Source organism: Dama dama, chromosome 19 (assembly GCF_033118175.1).
Source record: "Dama dama isolate Ldn47 chromosome 19, ASM3311817v1, whole genome shotgun sequence".
In the NCBI taxonomy this organism is placed as follows: Eukaryota; Metazoa; Chordata; class Mammalia; order Artiodactyla; family Cervidae; genus Dama; species Dama dama.
Window position 1 is genome coordinate 95229235 of NC_083699.1, and position 22388 is coordinate 95251622.

A 22388-nucleotide genomic window follows, 5' to 3' on the forward strand; every position below is an offset into this window, starting at 1 on the left:
TGTAAATATATTTAAATCAATTAAGCTCAGAAATATTCTTATGTAGAATAATACAATGTTCAAATATAATTACATTAATAAGAAGAAAATAATTTGTACATAATTCTCATTGGCTTCAGAGAATGTGTCACTGTGAGTAACATGTGTCATGAAAGAAAAGAGTTTAATAAAACTGAAACCACATGACCAAACCTAGTTTGAAAGGACACTCCAATATTACAGTGCTATAATAATATTTGTGATAGCAGATGTAAAAGCCTGAATGAGGATTTGAAACTATCTAAAGAACTGTGTGATAAGGATTTTGCTGAAGTGTCACTGTTAAAATGTCTTGAACTTGTCTTTCAACTCTGGAATGAAAAGCAGAGGCAGATCAGAGAATTATCATGTACGGACAAAATCATCCCTCCTAAAGCTCATAAAAGATTGAAATCCATTCATAATAATCCATTGAGTGGTCGTCCAATCTCTACTTAAATGGCTATGGTTCTGGTTAGAGAGATTGCTTTAGAATCCCTACACCTGTCTAGTCTAGCTCCTCGCACCCTAGAGTAGCATAAAAAGGAGAGAGTGTAGTTAGGTCTAAATCAGTGAAGGTTTTCGTATAAAGAATTATTCAAAAGTGAAGTTCCTGGAGTTATACCAGGAAATCCTACTACTATTATGCTCAGTTGCTCAATCATGTTTGTCTCTTTGCAACCCCATGGACTGTAGCCCAGCAGATTCTTCTGTCCTTGGCATTCTCCAGGCAAGAATACTGGAGCGAGTTGCCATTTCCTACTCCAGGGGATCTTCTCAACTCAGGGATCAAACCTGTATCTCCCACACTGGCAGGCAGATTCTTTACATTGAGCCTCCTGGGAAGCCCATTTTGGAAATAATGTGATAATTCCAGGTGTGCAGCAAAGTGATTCAATTATACATATACATGTATCTATTATTTTTCCAGATTCTTTATCCATTTAGGTTGTTACCTTACATTGACCAGTGTTCCCTTTGCTATACAATAGGTCTATGTTGATTATTTGTGTGGCAGGAGTTAACTGAAGCTTATTTAGTGCTCTGCCTGGGAACTATGCTATTGTAAAAAAGATATGCAATACTTCTTTTGACTCAACTGAAAAGAAACAGTTTGAAACTATAAAAAGATTTGCTGTTGTTTTTATTCAGTCACTAGCTAGTATCTGACTCTTTGTGACCCCATGGACTGCAGCAAGCCAGGCCTCCCTGTCCTTCACTATCTCCTGGAGTTTGCTCAAACCCACTGAGTTGGTGATGCTATCTAACCACCTCATCCTCCACTGCCCCCTTCTCCTACTGCCTTCAATCTTTCCCAGTGTCAGGGTCTTTTCAAGTGAGTTGGCTTTTCACACCAGGTGGCCAAAGTATTGGAGTTTTAGCTTAAGCATCAGTCCTTCCAGTGTACACCCAGGACTCATGTCCTTTAGGATGGACTTGTTGGATCCCCTTACAGTCCAAGGGGATCTCAACAGTGTTATCCAGCACCAAAAATTTAAAGCATCAGTTCTTTCATGCTCAGCCTTCTTTATGGTCCACCTGGCTCAGATGGTAAAGAATCTGCCTGAAATTTGGAGACCCGGGTTCAATCTCTGAGCCAGGAAGATCCCCTGGAGAAGAAAATGGCTACTCACTCTAGTATTCTTCCCTGGAGAATTCCAAGGACAAAGGAGCCTGGTGGGCTACACTCCATGGGATTGCAAAGAATGGGACATGACTGAGTGAATAACACTTACTTACTTAATAATATAGAATGACTTTACAGAAACATTGCAGGTGTCCCCCCTCTTTCTGAAAGTTTACCTTAGTCACCTGACTTTTATGAAGACCAACACTGGTAATTGTTTCACTTATGAAAAAAAAAATCCAAAAGGGACTTTGTTTCCCCCCAAGAAAGAAGTCCATCTTACTAAAATTGGTTAGTTTTTTATTTTTTTTTTCTCTTTTTATTTTTATTTATTTATTTATTTATTTTTATTAGTTGGAGGCCAATCACTTCACAACATTTCAGTGGGTTTTGTCATACATTGATATGAATCAGCCATGGATTTACACGTATTCCCCATCCCGATCCCCACTCCCACCTCCCTCTCCACCCGATTCCTCTGGGTCTTCCCAGTGCACCAGGCCGGAGCACTTGTCTCATGCATCCCACCTGGGCTGGTGATCTGTTTCACCATAGATAGTATACATGCTGTTCTTTTGAAATATCCCACCCTCACATTCTCCCACAGAGTTCAAAAGTCTATTCTGTATTTCTGTGTCTCTTTTTCTGTTTTGCATATAGGGTTATCGTTACCATCTTTCTAAATTCCATATATATGTGTTAGTAGACATTTCTCCAAAGAAGACATACAGATGGCTAACAAACACATGAAAAGATGCTCAACATCACTCATTATCAGAGAAATGCAAATCAAAACCACAATGAGGTACCATTACACGCCAGTCAGGATGGCTGCTATCCAAAAGTCTACAAGCAATAAATGCTGGAGAGGGTGTGGAGAAAAGGGAACCCTCTTACACTGTTGGTGGGAATGCAAACTAGTACAGCCCCTATGGAAAACAGTGTGGAGATTTCTTAAAAAACTGGAAATAGAACTGCCATATGACCCAGCAATCCCACTTCTGGGCATACACACTGAGGAAACCAGATCTGAAAGAGACACGTGCACCCCAATGTTCATTGCAGCACTGTTTATAATAGCCAGGACATGGAAGCAACCTAGATGCCCATCAGCAGATGAATGGATAAGGAAGCTGTGGTCCATATACACCATGGAATATTACTCAGCCATTAAAAAGAATTCATTTGAACCAGTCCTAATGAGATGGATGAAGCTGGAGCCCCTTATACAGAGTGAAGTAAGCCAGAAAGATAAAGAACATTACAGCATACTAAAATAGGTTAGTTTTTTAAACATTTTAAAAAATTTTCTTTTATTGAAAATTAATTAATTTGCTACACAGTGTTAGTGTTCAGATGCACAGAAAAGTGATTTGATTATGTGTGTGTGTGTGTGTGTGTGTGTGTGTGTGTGTGTGTACATATATTCTACTGTGGCTCATGAGGAGATCATGAACTCCTTATTGCCAAATTCAGATTTAAATTGAACAAAGTAGGGAAAACCACTAGACCATTCAATATGACCTAAATCAAATCCCTTATGATTATATAGTGGAAGTGAGAAATAGATTTAAGGGACCAGATCTGATAGACAGAGTGCCTGATGAACTATGGATGGAGGTTCATGATATTACACAGGAGACAGGGATCAAGATCATCTCCAAGAAAAAAAAAAGAAAAAGAAAAGCAAAATGGCTTCTGAAGAGGCCTTACAAATAGCTGTGAAAAGAAGAGAAGCAAAAAGCAAAGGAGAAAAGGAAAGATATACCCATTTGAATGCAGAGTTCCAAAGAATAGCAAGGAGAGATAAGAAAGCCTTCCTCAGAGATCAGTGCAAAGAAATAGAGGAAAATAGTAGAATGGGAAAGACTAAAGATGTCTTCAAAAAACTAGAGATACCAAGTGAATATTTCATGCAAAAATGGGCTCAATAAAGGACAGGAATGGTATGGACCTAACAGAAGCAAAATATATTAAAAAGAGGTGGCAAGAATACACAGAAGAACTGTACCAAAAAGATCTTCACAACACAGATAATCATGATGGTGTGATCACTCACCTAGAGTGATCCTGGAACATGAAGTCAAGTGGGCTTTAGGAAGCATCACTGTGAACAAAGCTAGTGGAGGTGATGGAACTCCAGTTGAACTATTTCAAATCCTAAAAGATGATGCTGTGAAAGTGCTGCACTCAACATGTGAGCATTTTGGAAAACTCAACAGTGGCCACAGGACTGGGAAAGGTCAGTTTTCTTTCCAATCACAAAGAAAGACAATCCCAAAGAATGCTCAAACTAATGCACAATTGCACTCATCTCACACAATAGCAAAGTAATGCTCAAAATTCTCCAAGCCAGGCTTCAACAGTACATGAACTGTGAATTTCCAGATGTACCAGCTGGATTTAGGAAAGGAAGAGGAACCAGAGATCAAATTACCAACATTTGCTGGATCATCAAAAAAGCAAGAGAGTTCCAGAAAAAAACATCTATTTCTGCTTTATTGACTATGCCAAAGCCTTTGACTGTGTAGATCACAAGAAACTGTGGAAAATTCTGAAACAGATGGGAATACCAGACCACCTGACCTGCCTCTTGAGAAATCTGAATGAAGATCAGGAAGCAACAGTTAGAACTGGACATGGAACAAAAGACTGGTTCCAAATAGGAAAAGGAGTATGTCAAGGCTGTATATTGTTACTCTGCTTATTTAATTTATGCAGAGTACATCATGAGAAATGCTGGGCCAGATGAAGCACAAGCTGGAATCAAGATTGCTGGGAGAAATATCAATAACCTCAGATATGCAGATGACACTGTCATTATGGCAGAAAGTGAAGAACTAAAGAGCCTCTTGATGAAAGTGAAAGAGGAGAGTAAAAAAGTTTGGCTTAAAGCTCAACATTCAGAAAACTAAGATTATGGCATCTGGTCCCATCACTTCGTGGCAAATAAATGGGGCAACAGTGGAAACAGTGTCAGACTTTATTTTTGGGGGCTCCAAAATCACTGCAGCCATGAAATTAAGACACTTCCTCCTTGGAAGGAAAGTTATGACCAACATAGACAGCATATTAAAAAGCAGCGACATTACTTTGCCAACAAATGTCCAGCTAGTCAAAACTATGGTTTTCCCAGTGGTCATGTATGGATGTGAGAGTTAGACTATAAAGAAAGCTAAGTGCTGAAGAATTGATGCTTTTGAACTGTGGTGTTGAGAAGACTCTTGAGAATCCCTTGGACTGCAAGGGGATCCAACCAGTCCATGCTAAAAATCAGTCCTGGGTGTTCACTGGAAGGACAGATGCTGAAGCTCCAATACTTTGGCCACCTGATGCGAAGAGCTGACTCATTTGAACAGACCCTGATTCTGGGAAAGATTGAGGGCAGAAAGGGAAGAGGACGACAGCGGATGAGATGATTGGATGGCATCACCGACTCAATGAATATGAGTTTGAGTAAACTCCAGGAGTTGGTGATGGATGGGGAGGCCAGGTGTGCTGCAGTCCATGGCATCACAGAGAGTCGGACATGACTGAGCGACTGAACTGAACTGAACTGATTCTATTTGAGATTCTTTTCCATTATAGGTTGCCTTTAACATACTCATGTTGTTCTTTTGTAAAAGTGAAATAACATAACTTGAACTTTCAAAAAAGGAATAAACTTGTACTGCTAAAATATATTGCTATATGTGAGAAATGGCTATTGCTTTAACATATTAATTTGATTTCTGTCATACATCAACATGAATTAGCCCTAGGCTGGAAGTTTGTAACGGAACTTTATTCTAGTATAATAGTTCCTCAGATGTGATCCTAGGCAAATAAACTAGTAAACCTCTCTTGGCTTCAAAGTGTTTCTCTGTAAAATGGGGATAATGACACTGGTATCATTTTAGTATCAGTTTAGCATGTGGATAAATCAATTGAGAAGAATGCCTGACAGATATAAAAGGGGGTTCATATAATGTGAATACATGTATCATACCTACAGGGCAATATCTTTGGATACTAATCTTGTGACTTTCTCTTGAGATTTGTAGAATATTTTTACTGTTGTTCCAAATGATTCCTCAATCATGGTGTGAAAAATGAAAACATTTCTTCAATATTCAAGGAAATTGTGAGGTATAGAGATATTTTGGAAAAGAGACAAAATTGAGTAATTTCAAAATTTTTGCTTTCTTTTTTTTCTCTTAGGAAGAAAATTACATTGTGAATTATTCTTTCTTCCTTTTGTTGGTGTCACTCATTTTGCTTTTGGCATATTCATAGTACAGAAAAAATACTGGTCGTTATTCTTTCACTCAACTGTCCCTTTCCCATGTATCTACCTAAGAATTTCTATTCCTTGTTTGATTTACAACAGACTAAAGCAAAAATGAGAAAAGTTCTGAGATCAAGGTCATATGGAAATTTCATCAAAGTAACATACATGAAAAAATCTGAAAAAAATAACAGTAAAATTCTGGAAAAAAACTTACTCTACAAATATCAAACTAAAGGTTTATAGTTGTTCTTTCCATTGTCATAGAGACATTAGCATAACCATTAAAGTTATCAAAATGCCTACCCACATTCAATAACCAACAAATGCCAGTACCTGGGTTTTTCTTTCTTTCTTTCTTTTTTAATGATCTGCAATTTTTTTTTAGGTTTCTTTCACACTTTACTACAGATATAATCCTCTCTTGAATATAAATACTTTCTTCACACCATAAACAGCCTAAGTCACTTGTCTCTTCAACAAACTCCTTGTGGCACTTTCACCTCTGTGTTTCTCACTGTGTAAATGATAGGATTTAACATGGGAGTGAGGATTGCAGACAACATAACCACAAACTTGTCCACAGACTAAGTGGTCATAGGACTCAGGTAGGTGAATACACAGGGACTAAAAATGGGCACCACTACTGTAAAGTGGGAGCCACATTTAGAGAGGGCTTTGCACTATTCCTCAGAGCCATAGGACTTCAGGGAGCCCAGGATGACTCTGTAGGAGATGAGGAGCATGGAAAAAATAAGCTTGCACATGGCCCCGTTGTTAGCCGCCACCAGAGTTCCAAGCCTGTAGGCCAGTTTCAACAGTGAGAAGAAATCACACACCAAGTGGTCAATGTCACTGGAACCACAGAAGGTTAAAGTGGGAATGAAAAGAATCTGCACCATGGCATGCAGGATCCCCCGCATCCAGGCCACCACGACCAGGAGCTGACAGAGCTCCTGTCGCATAATGGTCGTGTAAGGGCAGAGGCTTACAGATGGTGACATAGCGGTCATAGGCCATGATGATGATGATGACGATGTCTGATCCTCCCAGGAAGTGTTCCAAAGAGATCTGAGTCAGGCAGCCACCCCAGGATATGATTCTTTTCTGGTACAGCAGGTCAGTAATTAATTTGGAGGTGGTGACTGAGGTCAAAGAGACATCTATTAAGGAACAGTGAGTGAGAAAGAAGTACATGGGAGTAGGAAGTGTGGGACTGAAGGTAAGAGTAATGACAATTAACAGATTGGCCAGCATGGTAAAAAGAAAATGAACAAAAAGACTATTAAGAGTATTTTCTCCAAGTGTGAATTCTGTGTGAGTCCTAAGAGAATAAATTCAATCCCATTGTTGGGAGGCTTGCAGACATCCATTTAGAAGGTAACACCTGCTTGGATCCTGAATTATCTATAAAGAAGTGAAAAATGATACTGATTAAGCATGAAGCTTAGTACAAAAATTCTTAGAACAAAAACAGAATGATGACTTTATGTCCTTGGGCACTTTTGGCTCATTACTTGTTTCCAGTCTTTCTTATTTTTCCCATGATGCTTTCAGTCTCTTCAGACACCTAGTGCCAGTCACCTGTAAAACACCAATAGGACAACATTTGATGTACATTAGACTGAGATGGGATATCTACTTGAGATCCGAATTCTTCTGCTTGTTCCATCTCCAAGTGATTTCTCAAAGTCATTTCACTACTCATTCTTCTGAGGCCTCCTCTGTCTGTCAGCTTACAAATTATAATTCTCAGATGTATTTTGTAAGTTAAGAAGTATTGCACATAGGTAAGAGTTATTTTCTCCTCCATGAGAATTTTCACATGAACCCTCAGCTCGAACAGGGAAAGAAATATACCATTAAAAATATCTATCATCAGCAGGAAGTTTAGGTAAATGTATACTTCATTGAAGGGCTTCCCTGGTAGCTCGCATGGTAAAGAATTTGCCTACCATTCATCAGGTGGCTATTAGTGGAAGGAAAGTCTGTAAGCCTCGGGCTAGAATTATTGTTCGACTGTGAATACGTTCATAATGCAGGTGACCATGGTTCAGTCCCTGGGTTCAGAAAATCCCCTGTAGAAGGGAATGGCAACCCACTCCAATATTCTTGCCTGGAGAATTCCATGGACAGAGGGGCCTGGTGGGCTCTAGTCTATGAGTTGCAAAGAGTCACAAAGACCTGACTGACTTTCACTTTCATACTTCATATGTCACTGAGTCCACTTTATCCCTGGTACCAGCCAGAACACAGAAGCAATTCAACTGTATGTCCTCTCTCACCACAGCTCGGCATGATGTCTGTAGGGTCCGAAACTTATCAGGCAATGAGTAAATTCTTGGTGAATTGCTATTTGCCATGGGTAAAATATGACTGTTTCCCTAGACTGTAAACCTAGGAGGAGTTCAAGTGTTCTTCTCCTGCCATGTTTATCACTACTTTGCAGTAAATGAGAAATATGAATAAATATTTATTTAAAAAGTCATCTTGTACTGTCTCCAATTTTCTTCTAGCTGAGGTAGAAACAAATACAACAATATTCATGGCAATAAACATATTTCTAAGAATCACGGAACTTGGAAACACCTTTCAACTTACCAAAATAAAATACTTGTAAAAATGGAGAAGCTGTTGAAGGTCACAGAGGATGATGGCATAGTGTGAAAGAAAACGCCTGTCTCCGGATCCTAAAGTTAGTGGTCTCACTCTCCACATTTTCATAACAATAATATGTTTGCTAAATATCATTACATCATAGGGTCCATTGATTTCTTCAGTAAAGCACATGGTACCCAGGAAGTGGGAGGTTGGAACAGTATGTCAAAAGAAGAAACTATAAACATATTTATGACCTATATACACATTTGCATTTTGATAGCAGGCTTCACTTATAAAAAGAGCCAAAATTAATTCACAGGAAATTTTCATAAGTTAGACACTTGTTTAGCTGAGAAATATATATTTTTTCAATCAACCATGGAGTAATGATTCCTTATACCACCTATGGCTCAGACTGTAAAGATTCTGCTTACAATGCTAGAAACCCAGGTTCGATCCCTGGGTTGGGAAGATCCCCTGGAGAAGGGAATGGCAATCCACTCCAATGTTCTTGCCTGGAAAATTCCATGGATAGAGGAGCCTGGCAGGCTGTACAGTCCGTGGGGTCACAAAGGTTTGGATGCAACTAAGTGGCTAACATTTCAATTTCAACATATAAATATAAATGTATATATGAAGTGATAGTATATATATATATGAAGTGTCATATATATATGAAGTGAAAAGTGAATGTTAGTTGCTAAGTCATGCCTGACTCCTTGGTGATCCCATGGAGTATAGACCACAAGGCTTCTCTGTCCATGGAATTCTCCAGGCAAGCATACTAGAGTGGGTAGCCTTCTGCAGGGAATCTTCCTGACCCAGAGACTGATTCTGGTCTCCTGCATTGCAAGTAGATTCTTTACCATCTGAGCCACCAAATGGCATATATATATATATGATCTCCTAAAGCACTTTTCAAAGAGGATTCCAGATTCAAGGAGCTATGTACAAGGCCAAATTTCTAATAGTGAAATTGTTTTATAAATTTACTTTTGAAAAATATCTGCATTTACACGGACTAATAACTATTAGTCTAATAAAGTATCATCTCTTATGGCGTATAATCAGAACACATTTTATGTAGCAAATATAATGAAATACAACCCCAAAGAATTCTATATGATGTGAAGATCACAGTTTGTGCAATAAGAATATTTGGGTTCAAAGCTGACTTACATGTTCTATGATCTAATTATTTAATCTTTAAGATCTTTCACTTATTCAGTAAAATAAGAATATCAAATTTTATATTTAATATTGTTCTAACCATTTGAAAATACTTTAATGCTTTCACATCAGTTTAAATACTGTATAACTAATTTTTCTAATTACTGACACTTTTCACCCAACAGATCAAGAAATACAATATTATTATTATTTATTTATTTATTTTTGCTTAATAAGACAATTTTATTCATAATAAGTAGAAAACTGTAAACAATGCAAATGTTCATCAAAAGAGGAGTGAATAACAAAGTATAGTTTAGCATTATGATTAAAAATAATACTCAGCAATAAAAATGAACACTCTACTGATCCACACCAAAACCTAGACACATCTCAAAAACAGTACGCTGAGAGCAAGAAGCCAACTATAAGACAGAGCACATTCTGTCTGATTTTATCTGTGAGAAGGTCTAAAAAAGCCAAGACGAATCCATTGTGACCAAAAGCAGAACAGAGGTGCCTGGGGGCAGGGGAGGGAGGGGAACAACTTGAAATGGGGCATTGGGGAATTTGAAAGTGATAAAAATATTCTCTATCTTCTCTATCTATTGTATCAAGAAATACAATATTATTTTTTAATGTTAGATATATCAGATATGTGCAAAGAGAGAAATGGCAAGCATTTTCTTTCTATATTATGTTCCACATCATCCTAGATTCCAGTAGGCCATGCAGTTTTCTTAGAAACAACTGCCTACATATGCAAGCACATTATAAAAATGTGTAATTACAAAGGAAAATTTAAAATTACTACAAAACAAGAGAGGTTCTGATGAAATGCTTTTTTCTCTGATATCCTTTGAAATGGTTGAAAGAGCATCATGTTTGGATTTAGAATAATTCAGATCTTATTATTAACTGTGTCTCTGATATCAGGCAGGTCATTGCACTTCTTTGAACTTCATTGTTTTTCATCTGTGAAATGGGAATAATCATAGTAACTCTTATCTTACAGAGTTGCTGCTATGGTCAGGAAAGAGGTATGGGATAAAATTTCTAGTAAAAATATAGGAAATGTAAAAACCATGATAGAAATAAAATATTCATAATTGGTCATTTCTTATCTGAAATTGCATTCCTGCTTAACAATATTATAATGGCATGTTTGCCCTCTGGCTTCCTTACTGTGTAAGTAACAGGGATTAACATGGGAGATGGCAACCAGTCCCGCCACTTCATGGCAAATAGATGAGGAAACAATGGAAACAGTAACAGACTTTATTTTCTTGGGCTCCCAAAATCACTGCAGATGGTGACTGCAGCCATGAAATTAAAAGATGTTTGCTCCTTGGAAGAAAAACTATGACAAATCTAGCCAGACTATTAAAAAGCAGAGACATCACTTTTCCAACAAAGTTCCATCTAGTAAAAAAGCTATGGTTTTTCCACTAGTCATGTATGGACATGAAAGTTGGAGCATAAAGAAAGCTGAACACTGAAGAATTGATGATTTTGAACTATGGTGTTGGAGAAGATTCTTTTAGTTCTCATGGACTGCAAGAAAATCCAAACAGTCCATCCTGCAGGAAATCAGTCCTGAATACTCATTGGAAGGACTGATGCTGCAGTTGCAACTCCAATACTTTGGCCACCTGAGCCGAAGAGCTGACTCATTTGAAAAGACCCTGATGCTGGGAAAGATTGAAGGCAGGAGGAGAAGGGGACAGCAGAGGATGAGTTGGTTGGATGGCATCACCAACTCGATGGACATGAGACTGAGCAAACTCCGGGAGATGGTGATGGACAGGGAAGCCTGGCATGCTGCAGTCCATGGGGCCATGAAGAGTCGGACATGATTGAACAACTGAGCTACTACTACTAGGTTCCAAAGCTGTTGCTTTTTAGGTCTAATACATAGATTTATATCACATGAACCCCCTATTATCTAATAGGCACATTGACTTCAGTTGATTTACCTACCCTATTAAACTAGTTGTTCTATTATCACTGCCCCCATTTTACAGAGAAGCAAATTAAGGCCAAGAGAGGTTTACTAATTTACTTGTGTCACATCACACGTGCTTCCCCCACAAAGTGTGTCAGGTACAACTTCCTTTCTTTCAGATGAAACAGAACTGTCTGTGATATATTTTAGCCTATAGATGAGGAAATTATCTGCAGTCTTAATGACTCGCTTTGTCTTTCAAAGAGATGGTGTCAATGTTTTGTAATCTTGTCTCACAATGTCTCTTGTCTTGTCAGTGCGTTGTAATCTTCTACATTGTGGCAATATATTTTAGCAGTGTAAGTTTGTTCCTTATTGCCTTTTTGAAGGTTCAAGTTATGTCACTTCACTTTTACAAAAGACCAACATTAGCATTGCAATAGATACCTATAACGGAAAAAATCCAAAAAATTATATATATATATATAGTTTGTTGCTTTTTACTCATTCAGTCATGTCAGACCCCTTTGGGACCCCACAGACTATAGCCTGTGAGGTTCCTCTGTCCATGGGATTTCCCAGGCAAGATTACTGGAGAAGGTTGACATTTTCTTCTTCAGAGGATCTTCCCAACTGAAGAATTGAACCCCTTTCTCCTGATACAGGCAGATTCTTTACTACTGAGCCACCAGGGATGCATATATGTATATCTGAATCACTTTGTTTTACACTTCAATGAACACAAATTGTAAATTGATGTAATTCAATACAAACCGGAAAAACAATGCAAAAATGTATTAGCATTTATATGATAATGGATGCATGAAAATTTGGGGGGAAAGAGGGTAAAAGCAACGATACTTGAGATTTCTTTCCATTAGTGAAGTTAAGTGAAATCAATTTAACTAAGATAAACTTTCAGAAAGTGGGAAATACCTTCAATATTTCTCCATGAACGTGGAGAATACCAGGTCAACCTACACTGTTAGTAACACTGCCGGGAGCTGTTATGGGGGGTCCCGCCTCTGACGAGGTCATGAAGAAAATACCGAGCAGGCAAGGCCGTCCGGGACCCCATACATGACGAGGTCACGAGTTAAAAAACCCGACAGGCAAGGCCGTCTAGGATAAGGGACCCTCCAGGTTGGCCTCAGCCTCTACCCCATCCTGTATCCTCCCCCGCTTTCTGCTGTTGTTCTTGTTTACCCTGCTGCGGATTCTTGTGTTGCCTGTGGAAAGCTCTCCTGCTCCTCTTTCACTGAAAACAGACCAACTTAAAACCCTAATTAATAAATCTCCTGGACGCTGGTACCCTATGAAGGGGCCAGGGATGAAGGAAATGCTTCAATTCAAACCCTTTTGCTGGCATTCTGGCTTGGGTGATAAATATGTGCTCTCATTGCAAAAAATGCTCTTGATTGTTCTAAACATCCTAAGCACAGTACGCTAACAAAAGAAACTATTAAGTGTAGGTCCCTTCATGGGGTGAGAAAAGCTCCACAAATATGATAGCCACAAATGTGCCTAATAGAAAATACTTTAGATAGAGATTAGCTGGCGACTTCTTGCAGGTAGTTAACTTTTAGACTAAGAGCCTGTTTTATGCCATATCTGCTGTTTTTGCAGTCCTTCGCATTTCTGTTCTGTAAAAAATGTAATCCTATCTAGTTCCCATAGAGATGATGCTTATTAAAAAGAAAATAGATTAATTATAAGAAAAACAGGGTCGGCTACTAAAGTTGCTTAAGTCACACCAGGTGCAAGCCATAAAATGTTAGCAAGCCTGAAGGCCAAATGATAAGAAAGACTCTTGTGAATGAAAAAGTATGTGGGTGACATCCTGTTTCTGTTGAAGGTCAAGTTGCTGTAATGTTTTGAGATGCCCTGTGTGTAAGCAATATGCACTTCCCCCCAAAAGATGTTGTTAAGGGTATAAAGGGGCCGTGCAAAAATAAACTTCAGACTTAGCCCCGAGCTTTGTCTCACTCTCTCTCTCATTCGCCGACGCCATTCATCCTGAGGGTTCCCCTGGATCCTGCTGGGACTGGACCCCGGCATAACACATACATCAAAACTTTTCTGGCTACAACACTCCAACTCATTGTACTTCTCACAAAAGTCACTTCCTAAAACCCAGTGATCAACTGGAGCTATTTCTTCTATAATTTGAACATACTTTACGGGGGTGACAGGGTTTTTAATAAATTTTACATGACTGTCTCAAATTCAAAAGAAACAGGACCTCTTCACACATGGTCTAGGCCTAAAAGATGATATTATCAGCACTTAATTCATTAGAATGGTCAAGTTTGCAATTGCTGGTGAGAACAAAACATTTCAACAATATCTGGTCTAAATTATATGTGTTTCCTTTCTTTGTGACTGTTAGAGAGGATATGAAAGTAACCCAAGGGTAAGGATGGGGGAAGTCTTCAGTAAGTGTTGCTTCTATTCTAAGACCAAAGGGAAGATTTGAAGAGGGAAACTGAGGTCAATGGTTGTGTGTTTGGGGCTATACTAGAGGCTTAGTGGTGGCATGAGAAGATCAATGCAGTACACATTATAAACTGTCAGCAGAAAACTCAGAAGGTATCAGAACCAAAGAAGGAAGTGTAGGCTGTATGACATTATCTTGCTGGTTTGTGAGTTTAAACCTTCTTCAGTTGTTCCTTCACACTCATCATCATAAATCTCCCCTGAGGACCAACTGTCTTCTGATTATTTATGATTCTTATTAAAAATATAGGGAAATAGATATGCTTCTCCTAAAAGTCAATGAGATAAATAGTGTTTGAATCTGCAGTGTAAAAATAATTTGATTTAAACTGTTGAAGGTAAACTGTGAGGAAGACATTTTGACATTTTTTTCTTTGTAAAAGCAAAAATCCTCTTCATGTTTCCTGTGAGTAAAATTAAGTACTAATGTAGGTCATCATAAAAGTGAAGTGACTAAGATGAACTTTCAGAAAGTTGGGGATACCTGCAACATACCTCAATGCAGGTAGAGAACATCATGCCATCCTACATTATTATATAACTCTTGATAAACGAAATCTTCTCTGGTTCCAACACTGCAAATCTTGTTACTTCTCACAAATATCTTTTTGCCAAACACAGTGGCCAACTGGAGTTATTTTTTCCATAATTTGACCACACAGTAATGCATGGTACTAGGGCGATTCTGTTTACTAAGTTGTGCAAGGCTGCCTCTAGGAGGCAAGAATATACAGTGGAGAAAAGAATGTCTCTTCAATAAGTGGTTCTGGGAAAAATGGACAGCTACATTCAAAGAATGAGATTAGAACTCTTTTAACACCATACACATAAACCAACTTAAAATGAATTAAAGACCTGAATATTATACAAGACACTATACAACTCCTAGAGCAAAACATAGGCAGGATATTCTTTGATATAAATTGCAGCATTTTCTGGGATTCATCTTCTAGAGAAAGTTCAGTTCAGTTGCTCAGTCATGTCCGACTCTTTGTGACCCCATGAATCACAGCACGCCAGGCCTCTCTGTCCATCACCAACTCCTGGAGTCTACCCAAACCCATGTCCATTGAGTCAGTGATGCCATCCAGTCATCTCCTCCTCTGTTGTCCCCTCCTCCTCCCGTCTCAGTCCTTCCCAGCATTAGGGTCTTTTCCAATGAGTCAGCTCTTCACATGAGGTGGCCAAAGTATTGGAGTTTCAGCTTCAACATCAGTCCTTCCAATGAACACCCAGGGCTGATCTCCTTTAGGATGGACTGGTTGGATCTTCTTACAGTCCCAGGGACTCTCAAGAGTCTTCTCCAACACCACAGTTGAAAAGCATCAATTCTCCGGCACTCAGCTTTCTTTAGAGTCCAACTCTCACATCCATACATGACTACTGGAAAAACCATAGCCTTGACTAGATGGACCTTTGTTGGCAAAGTAATGTCTCTGCTTTTAAACATGCTATCTAGGTTGGTCATAATTTTCCTTCTAGAAAAAGAGAAATTAACAAATGGGACCTAATTAAACTTAAAAAAGATTTGGCACAACAAAATAAACCATAAACAAAACAAAAAGACAGGCTACAGAATGGGAGAAAATATTTGCAATTGAAGTGAATGACAAGGGATTTATCTCCAGAATATACAAATAGTTTATGCAGGGCTCACATGGGGTCACAAAGAGTTGGACACGACTGAGCGATTTTCACTTCACTGCACTTCACCAATGGCTCACTGGTAAATAACAGGAAACACAGGAAATGCGGGTTCCATCCCTGGATTGAGAAGTTCCCCTGGAGAAGGGAATGACAACCCACTCCAGTATTCTTGCCTGGAGAATTCCATGTACAGAGGAGCCAGGTGAGCTATAGCCCACGGAGTAACAAAGAGTGAGATAGGACTGAGCAACTAACACACACAAACACAGCACTTTGAAGATCTAAATAGGTGTTATTTCCACAGGGGTTTCCCCATTGTTATCCTATAGAATTAACATTTACTATTGGGGAAAAGAAAAAATGGCTGTGTGGTTAATTCACCTTAGGAAATTTAGACTTGTATAATTGATCTGGAAAGTTCTGTTTAGTGTCTACAGTGGGTTAGAGAGTTATGGAAACTGAGTATATAAGGTTTAATAATACTAAGGTGGATTGTATCTATGTGGGACTAAAATTCCAGGGTGTGGGAGTAGGTGGGTAACAATCAAGTAAATAAATAAATGAAAAGCATGATCTTGTTAGCAATGGGTAAGATGAAGAAAGCCCTGTCTACCTGTAGTTTCCACATCACAGTTGTTATCTTGTTCTCTTGCCCTGTATTGTTATGCATCTGTAACTTGGAGCTACTTTTCCCACAGACAAAACCACAGCAGTATTCTATACTCTTGTTCAGTTCAGTTCAGTCACTCAGTCGTGTCTGACTCTTTGCAACCACAAGGACTGCAGATGGATGAATGTGATCTTAGTTTTTTGAATGTTGAGTTTTAAGCCAGCTTTTTTTCACTCTCCTCTTTCACTTTCTTCAAGAAGCTCTTTAGTTTTTCTTCACTTTCTGCCATAAGGGTGGTGTCACCTTGCATATCTGAGGTTATTGATATTTCTCCCAGAAATCTTGATTCCAGCTTGTGCTTCATCCAGCCCAGCATTTGGCATGATGTACTCTGCATATAAGTTAGATAAGCAGGGTGACAATATATAGCCTTGATCTACTCCTTTCTCAATTTGGAACCTGTCCATTGTTCCATGTCCAATTCTAACTGTTGCTTCTTACCTGCATAAGATTTCTCAGGATGCAGGTAAGGTGGTTTGGTATTTCCATTTCTTTAAGAATTTTCCAGTTTGTTGTGATCCACACAGTCAAAGGCTTTAGCATAGTCAATGAAGCAAGAGTAGATGTTTTTCTGGAATTCTTTGGAATATAACCATATGCTTTTTTTGTTGCAATTTATAAGAGGTGTTTACTCTTCTTGTTTCAAATGGTTCCTCAAATCTTGTTATGGAGATGAAAATATTTCTGTTATATTCAAGAAAAGTGTGAACCATGAGGATATTTAAGAAAATGAGAGACAATTAAGGTTAATTTAAAACTTCCTATATAATGTTTGTGCCAAAAAATAATTGTAGATTGTGAATTATTCATTCCTCCTACTGTGAGTGTCTCTCTTTTGATTCTGATGATTTCATAGTGCAGAAAAAAATTCAGCTGTGATTCCCTCATTCAACTGCCCCTTACCTTGGTATCTATCATGCAATTTTTATCCCTTATTTGCTTTACCACAAGCTAAGCAAAAATAGAAAAAGTTCAGAGATCAATGGTCTATAGAAAAGTCAATTTTATCAAAGTAGGATATATAGAAAATTTAGTAAAGTAGCAGTGACAGTTGAGAATAATAAACTCTACAGTCATCAAACTAATGGCTTACATTTTCTTTATTATTTATCTTGTGGCTATGAACATTAGTATTGAAGTCTCTCTGTATGTGTGTTAGTCTCTAGAAAGTTTATTAAAACTTATAAAAATGCCTAAGATATGTCTAGCCTTTACTAAATTATCAACAAATATTAGTTTCAGAACCTTTTTTTCTGTCAATGTTCTGCAAAGTATTTTATTTTCTATCATAATTTACAATAGGTTCAAGGTTATCAATGCATATAAATCATCCTCTAATTGGCGTCATGAACAGCTACACTACTCTCCTCTTCAACAAACTCCTCACAGCATTTTTCACCTCTGTGTTTTTCACTGTGTAAATGATAGGATTTAACATGGGAATGAGAATTGCAAAGAACACACTCACCAACTTGTCTTCAGGGTAACTGATCACTGGACGGGTATAAATAAAAATACAAGGGATAAAATAGAGCAATACTACTGTAAAGTGGGAGCCACGTGTAGAGAGGTCTTTGCACCATCCTTCAGAACCTTGGGATTTCAGTGAGCTCAGGATGACTATGTAGGAGATGAGCAGCTTTAAAAAAAATAAGTAAACACATACCCCCACTGTTAGTGGCCTCTACCATTCCCAGCCTGTAAGTGTTGCTGCATGCAATTTCCAACAGTGAAAAGAAATCACTCATGAAGTGGTTAATAATATTGGGGCCACAGAAGGTCAAGTCCACAGTGAATAACATCTGCATGGTGGCATGTAAGATCCCTCTGATCCAGGCCACCGCCACCAGGAGCTTGCTGAGCCCCTGTCTCACGATGGTCGTGTAGTGCAGAGGCTTGCAGATGGCCTTGTAGCGGTCATAGGCCATGGATATGAGAACAGTGACTTCTGATGCTGCCAGGAAGTGCTCCAGAAAGAGTTGAGTCAGGCAGCCACCCCAGGAGATGGTTCTCCTCTGGTACAGCAGGTCAATGATCATTTTGGGGGTGGTGACAGAGCTGAAGATGCCATCTATGAAGGACAAATGAATGAGAAAGAAGTACATGGGGGCAGAAAGTGTGGGGCTGAGTGAGATGGTAATGATAATAAATAGATTGGCCAGCACAGTGAACAGGAAAATGAACAAAAAGACAATGAAGAGTATTTTCTTCAAGTGTGGATTCTGTGTGAGTCCCAAAAGAACAAAATTCAGTCACATTGTTGGGAGCCATGAGATTCATTTATGAGCTCCCACCTTCCTGGGGCCTGAATTGCCTACAAAGATAAAGCATGATACTTGTTAATCAGAAAAGAGTTATTGTCTGAATGCCTTAGAACAAAAACAGAGCAGTTACAGTGACTGTGGAGCATGTCCTTGGTAGTTTTGCCCCGTAGTTGCTTTAATATTATTCTTTTTTAATTCTTCCTCCACGATGCTTTCTACCTCTTCAGACATCTAGTCTCTCTCACCTGTAAACATCTATCGGTCAACTTTTAACTTACCAAGAAAACATTGGGCTATCTACATGGGATCTGGATTCTTCTCCTGGCTCCAATTCCATGTGAGTCTGATAAGGCATCTTAGTGCTCCATACTTTTGAGCCTTCCTTCTAGTCAATTTACAATTTTCAATTCTCAGATTAATCCTGTAAGCCTAGAGTTACCCCTCAGATATAAGAGTTATTCTCTCTTCCATTAGAATTTGCATTTGAACCCTCAGCTTACTGTGGAAAGACGTCATCAATAAATATCTATCATAAGCAGGCATGTTATGGATTATATATATACATACATATATAAAAGTCTTTGACAACACATCCTTTCTGCTACCTATCAGAACACATATAGCATTCAACTGTGTTTCCTCACTTATCATAGTACCTGGCATAATATCTGTAGTGCTTGAAACCTATTAGATGATGACTAAATGCTTGGTGAATTGCCTTTTTCCATGGATAAGTATACAACTGTTTGTCCTAACCATAAACTTAGGAGAAATTTAAGTGTTCTCATTCTCCAGCTCTGTTTATTATTACTTGATGAGAAACAAGCTTTTGAAAGGAAGCTGCATTCCAATTTAATAATTTCTGATACTCTTTCTGGGGTGAATGTGAAAATGATTATGGCATTTATTAATTGATTTTTTATTCTTTAAAACTTTGATCCACATACAATTAACATTGTTATATTGTTGTAAAAATATAAAGCATATTACAGATTCAGTAGACATAGATTAAAAAAAAAAACTCTTGCATAGGTGTTCAATACATAAGGATCTGTTAGGGAAAAGAAATCCTTATTTTCAAAGTTTTAAAATGAAAATTTCAATGTGGAGAACTAACTGAAATAGCTTGCCAGGAAAGATAAAGAGACAGATAATGCACTATATGTATATACACAGACTAACACAAGTATATCAAATTTGTTGCATACTAATAAATACTTATTGCAGGTTAATTCAGTCAACAAATACCACCTCAGCCACTAGAAAAGCCCCCAACAGATATTTATGGGGTACTTAATCTGCATTTAAATGTATGTATGTTTACAGAGAGTAGTAAAAAGAATCCTTGTTAATTGCCTATAATGCCTGATATTTTATTACCAAACAACAGCAGCTCATCCTACCTTGATAGGAATGACCTTCCCACTCCTTTATGTTTTTGCCAAATGCATTCTTATGCCTTCTTCTCCAGTCTTTCCATACTAGCTATCATTCCTGGTTCAAGGATACTGCATTACTAACAATGAAAAATTGGGGATATACATTTCCCAAAGAAAAGAGAAGAGAAACCATAAATATAATACAATGTATTCTGAAAAAAAAAATTATTTTCCTTTCAAGGATAAAGAATTTTATTTTTAAATTATCCAAAATGAAAAATTTATGCTTAAGTGGAAACAAAGTGCTGAAGCTTCATTATATTCCCTTATTTTGAATTGGGATCCCAGAAATGATCAAAAAAGATAAGAGTATATCAATACATAAAGCAGAATTAGACATAGTTATGTCTAATTGTTTTAGAAATAACTCTGAAGAAATAGAAATTACTTTTCCATTTTTCTTTGGCACCACAATATTCTTCCTAAAAATAAATTCTAAGGGAAAATATTTTTGAAAGGGAAAATTCATTATTTACATTTATTAAGAGCTGTGAAAAATTTAGCTGTGTTAAAGGAATGATTATCATTGGAGAAATGGTGTTTTAAAAAGTTGTGCAATATATTTGGAAAATTCTGATGTATCATTAAGTGGGGAAATTTTGGATGCAAAGTTGAAATATAAAATTATACTAACTAATTATTCTTTTAAGTAATATAAATATGCATCACTGAGAATAAATACACATTTTTACTTCTAAGTTGGTAGCATTGTAGTTGAGCCTAATGTTCTGGAAGTTTACTGAAGGAAAGATTTAAATCTCACATCAGTGAGGATGAGGGATGATTATATAATGTGTAAGATCATTTTTAAACCTGAGGGTCTATGATTATACGATTTCATGAAAAAAAAAAAAAAAATCTCACCTATGAACGTGTCGGACATACGTCCATGACCAGGGCTTCAGGCAACTGTTAGTTTACCAAAAATGAGGTAAGTTGTAAAGTTAAAATGTCAACTAGCTCAGCTACAGAAAGTGTCTTTGTTGATTTGTAAATGGTATCTTTGCATAAGATCTTCCTTTTGAGTCTTAAAGGTGCCATAGGTATCCTGTTTGTAGGCAAAATCTGTAAAGTTTCTTAACTGTGGCTAATTGGACCCCAAGGGTATTTCACCATCATTAACAAATTTTGCCAGCAACCCAAATATTTCATTTAAATGAACTTTAGAAGATAACTTTTATAGCACTCATCTTTAATTTTAATCTCCTCCTTAGGTTTACATAAAGACAAAGTGCTATGACAAAAAGTCAAGTAGAGCACTTCAGAATGCAGGGATTTAATTTAAAAATCAGTGAAATGTGGAGTCTACATATTTATTATTTAACTTAAACGTTTAGGTGGGTAACTATCTGATTATTTTTTATTGTATTTCATTTTAAATTTATCTATCATTTATTCTTCTTAAAATTATTTTCAGAGGTACTTTAAGTGATATTATGAACCCCGTATATTACTAATATTGGCACTTTATACTTGATAAAGTTTACAGTAGTTTTTCAAAGTAGTTATAACTTGTGTCAATTCTGGATATAACATAAAAAAACCATGAAAATAATTCCACTCCAGTTATATTCAAAGATGGAAAAATGAATTTATTTATCATTTTAAATTAATCTCTATTTAATAAAAAAGTAGGCAATAATATTCACAGTTAACAACAAGAGACTGTGACAGGAAATAAAAATGTCATTTGCCAAGGGAAAATATGAAGCTCAGTCACTAAATCCTGGACCAAGACTCTGATCTCCAAATTATTATTTATAACTAATAGGTAATGATACTCTTATGCTGCCACCAGCTGTAAAACCTATTGCAGTTAACTACTAAAAGAAATAAATAACATTATTTGAAATTATACTGTAAATCAATTTCATTCAATTCAACTCAGGAATGTAGAACCACACTCACTCAACATGTACAAATATTAATAAGAAAAAATTTGCACATAACTCTGGATTAGCTCCAGAGAATGTGTCACTGTGAGCATGATGTGTCATGAAAGAAGAGATTTAAGAAAACTGAAACCACATGACTGAACCTAGTTTGACTGGGCGCATAGTGCAGTAATTGTGATGATAGATGCCAAAGACAGTCTGAATGAGGAACTATAAAGGATGCTGTTGAAGTGTCATCCTGAAAATGTCTTTAAACATTTTTTCAACTCTGGAATGAAAGAGAGTGTCAGCAGTCATCAAGACAGTATGGTACTGGCACAAAGACAAAAATATAGATCAATGGAACAGA

At 37.4% G+C, this 22388-nt stretch overlaps 1 protein-coding gene across 1 annotated transcript; it reads right to left on the bottom strand.

The window, feature by feature from the left end:
- Positions 1–6595: 6595 nt before the first annotated feature.
- Positions 6596–18546, bottom strand: LOC133074130 (olfactory receptor 4C13-like). The gene is made up of 3 exons (XM_061168065.1): positions 18108–18546; positions 6862–7075; positions 6596–6767 (listed from the first exon to the last, which is right to left on the bottom strand). The coding sequence occupies exons 1-3, from the start codon at positions 18544–18546 to the stop codon at positions 6596–6598; spliced, it is 825 nt and encodes a 274-aa protein (XP_061024048.1).
- Between the last annotated feature and the right edge of the window lie 3842 nt (positions 18547–22388).

Excerpts from the sequence above, each read along its gene's own strand:
- LOC133074130 (XM_061168065.1), bottom strand. The coding sequence starts at position 18,546 with ATGTACTTCTTTCTCATTCATTTGTCCTTCATAGATGGCATCTTCAGC. Across the intron at positions 7,076-18,107 it reads AGAGGCCACTAACAGTGGGG|ATGTCTCTTTGACCTCAGTC; the intron begins GTATGTGTTTAC and ends GTTCCTTAATAG. Across the intron at positions 6,768-6,861 it reads CATTATGCGACAGGAGCTCT|TGACATTGACCACTTGGTGT; the intron begins GTCAGCTCCTGG and ends CTGTGGTTCCAG.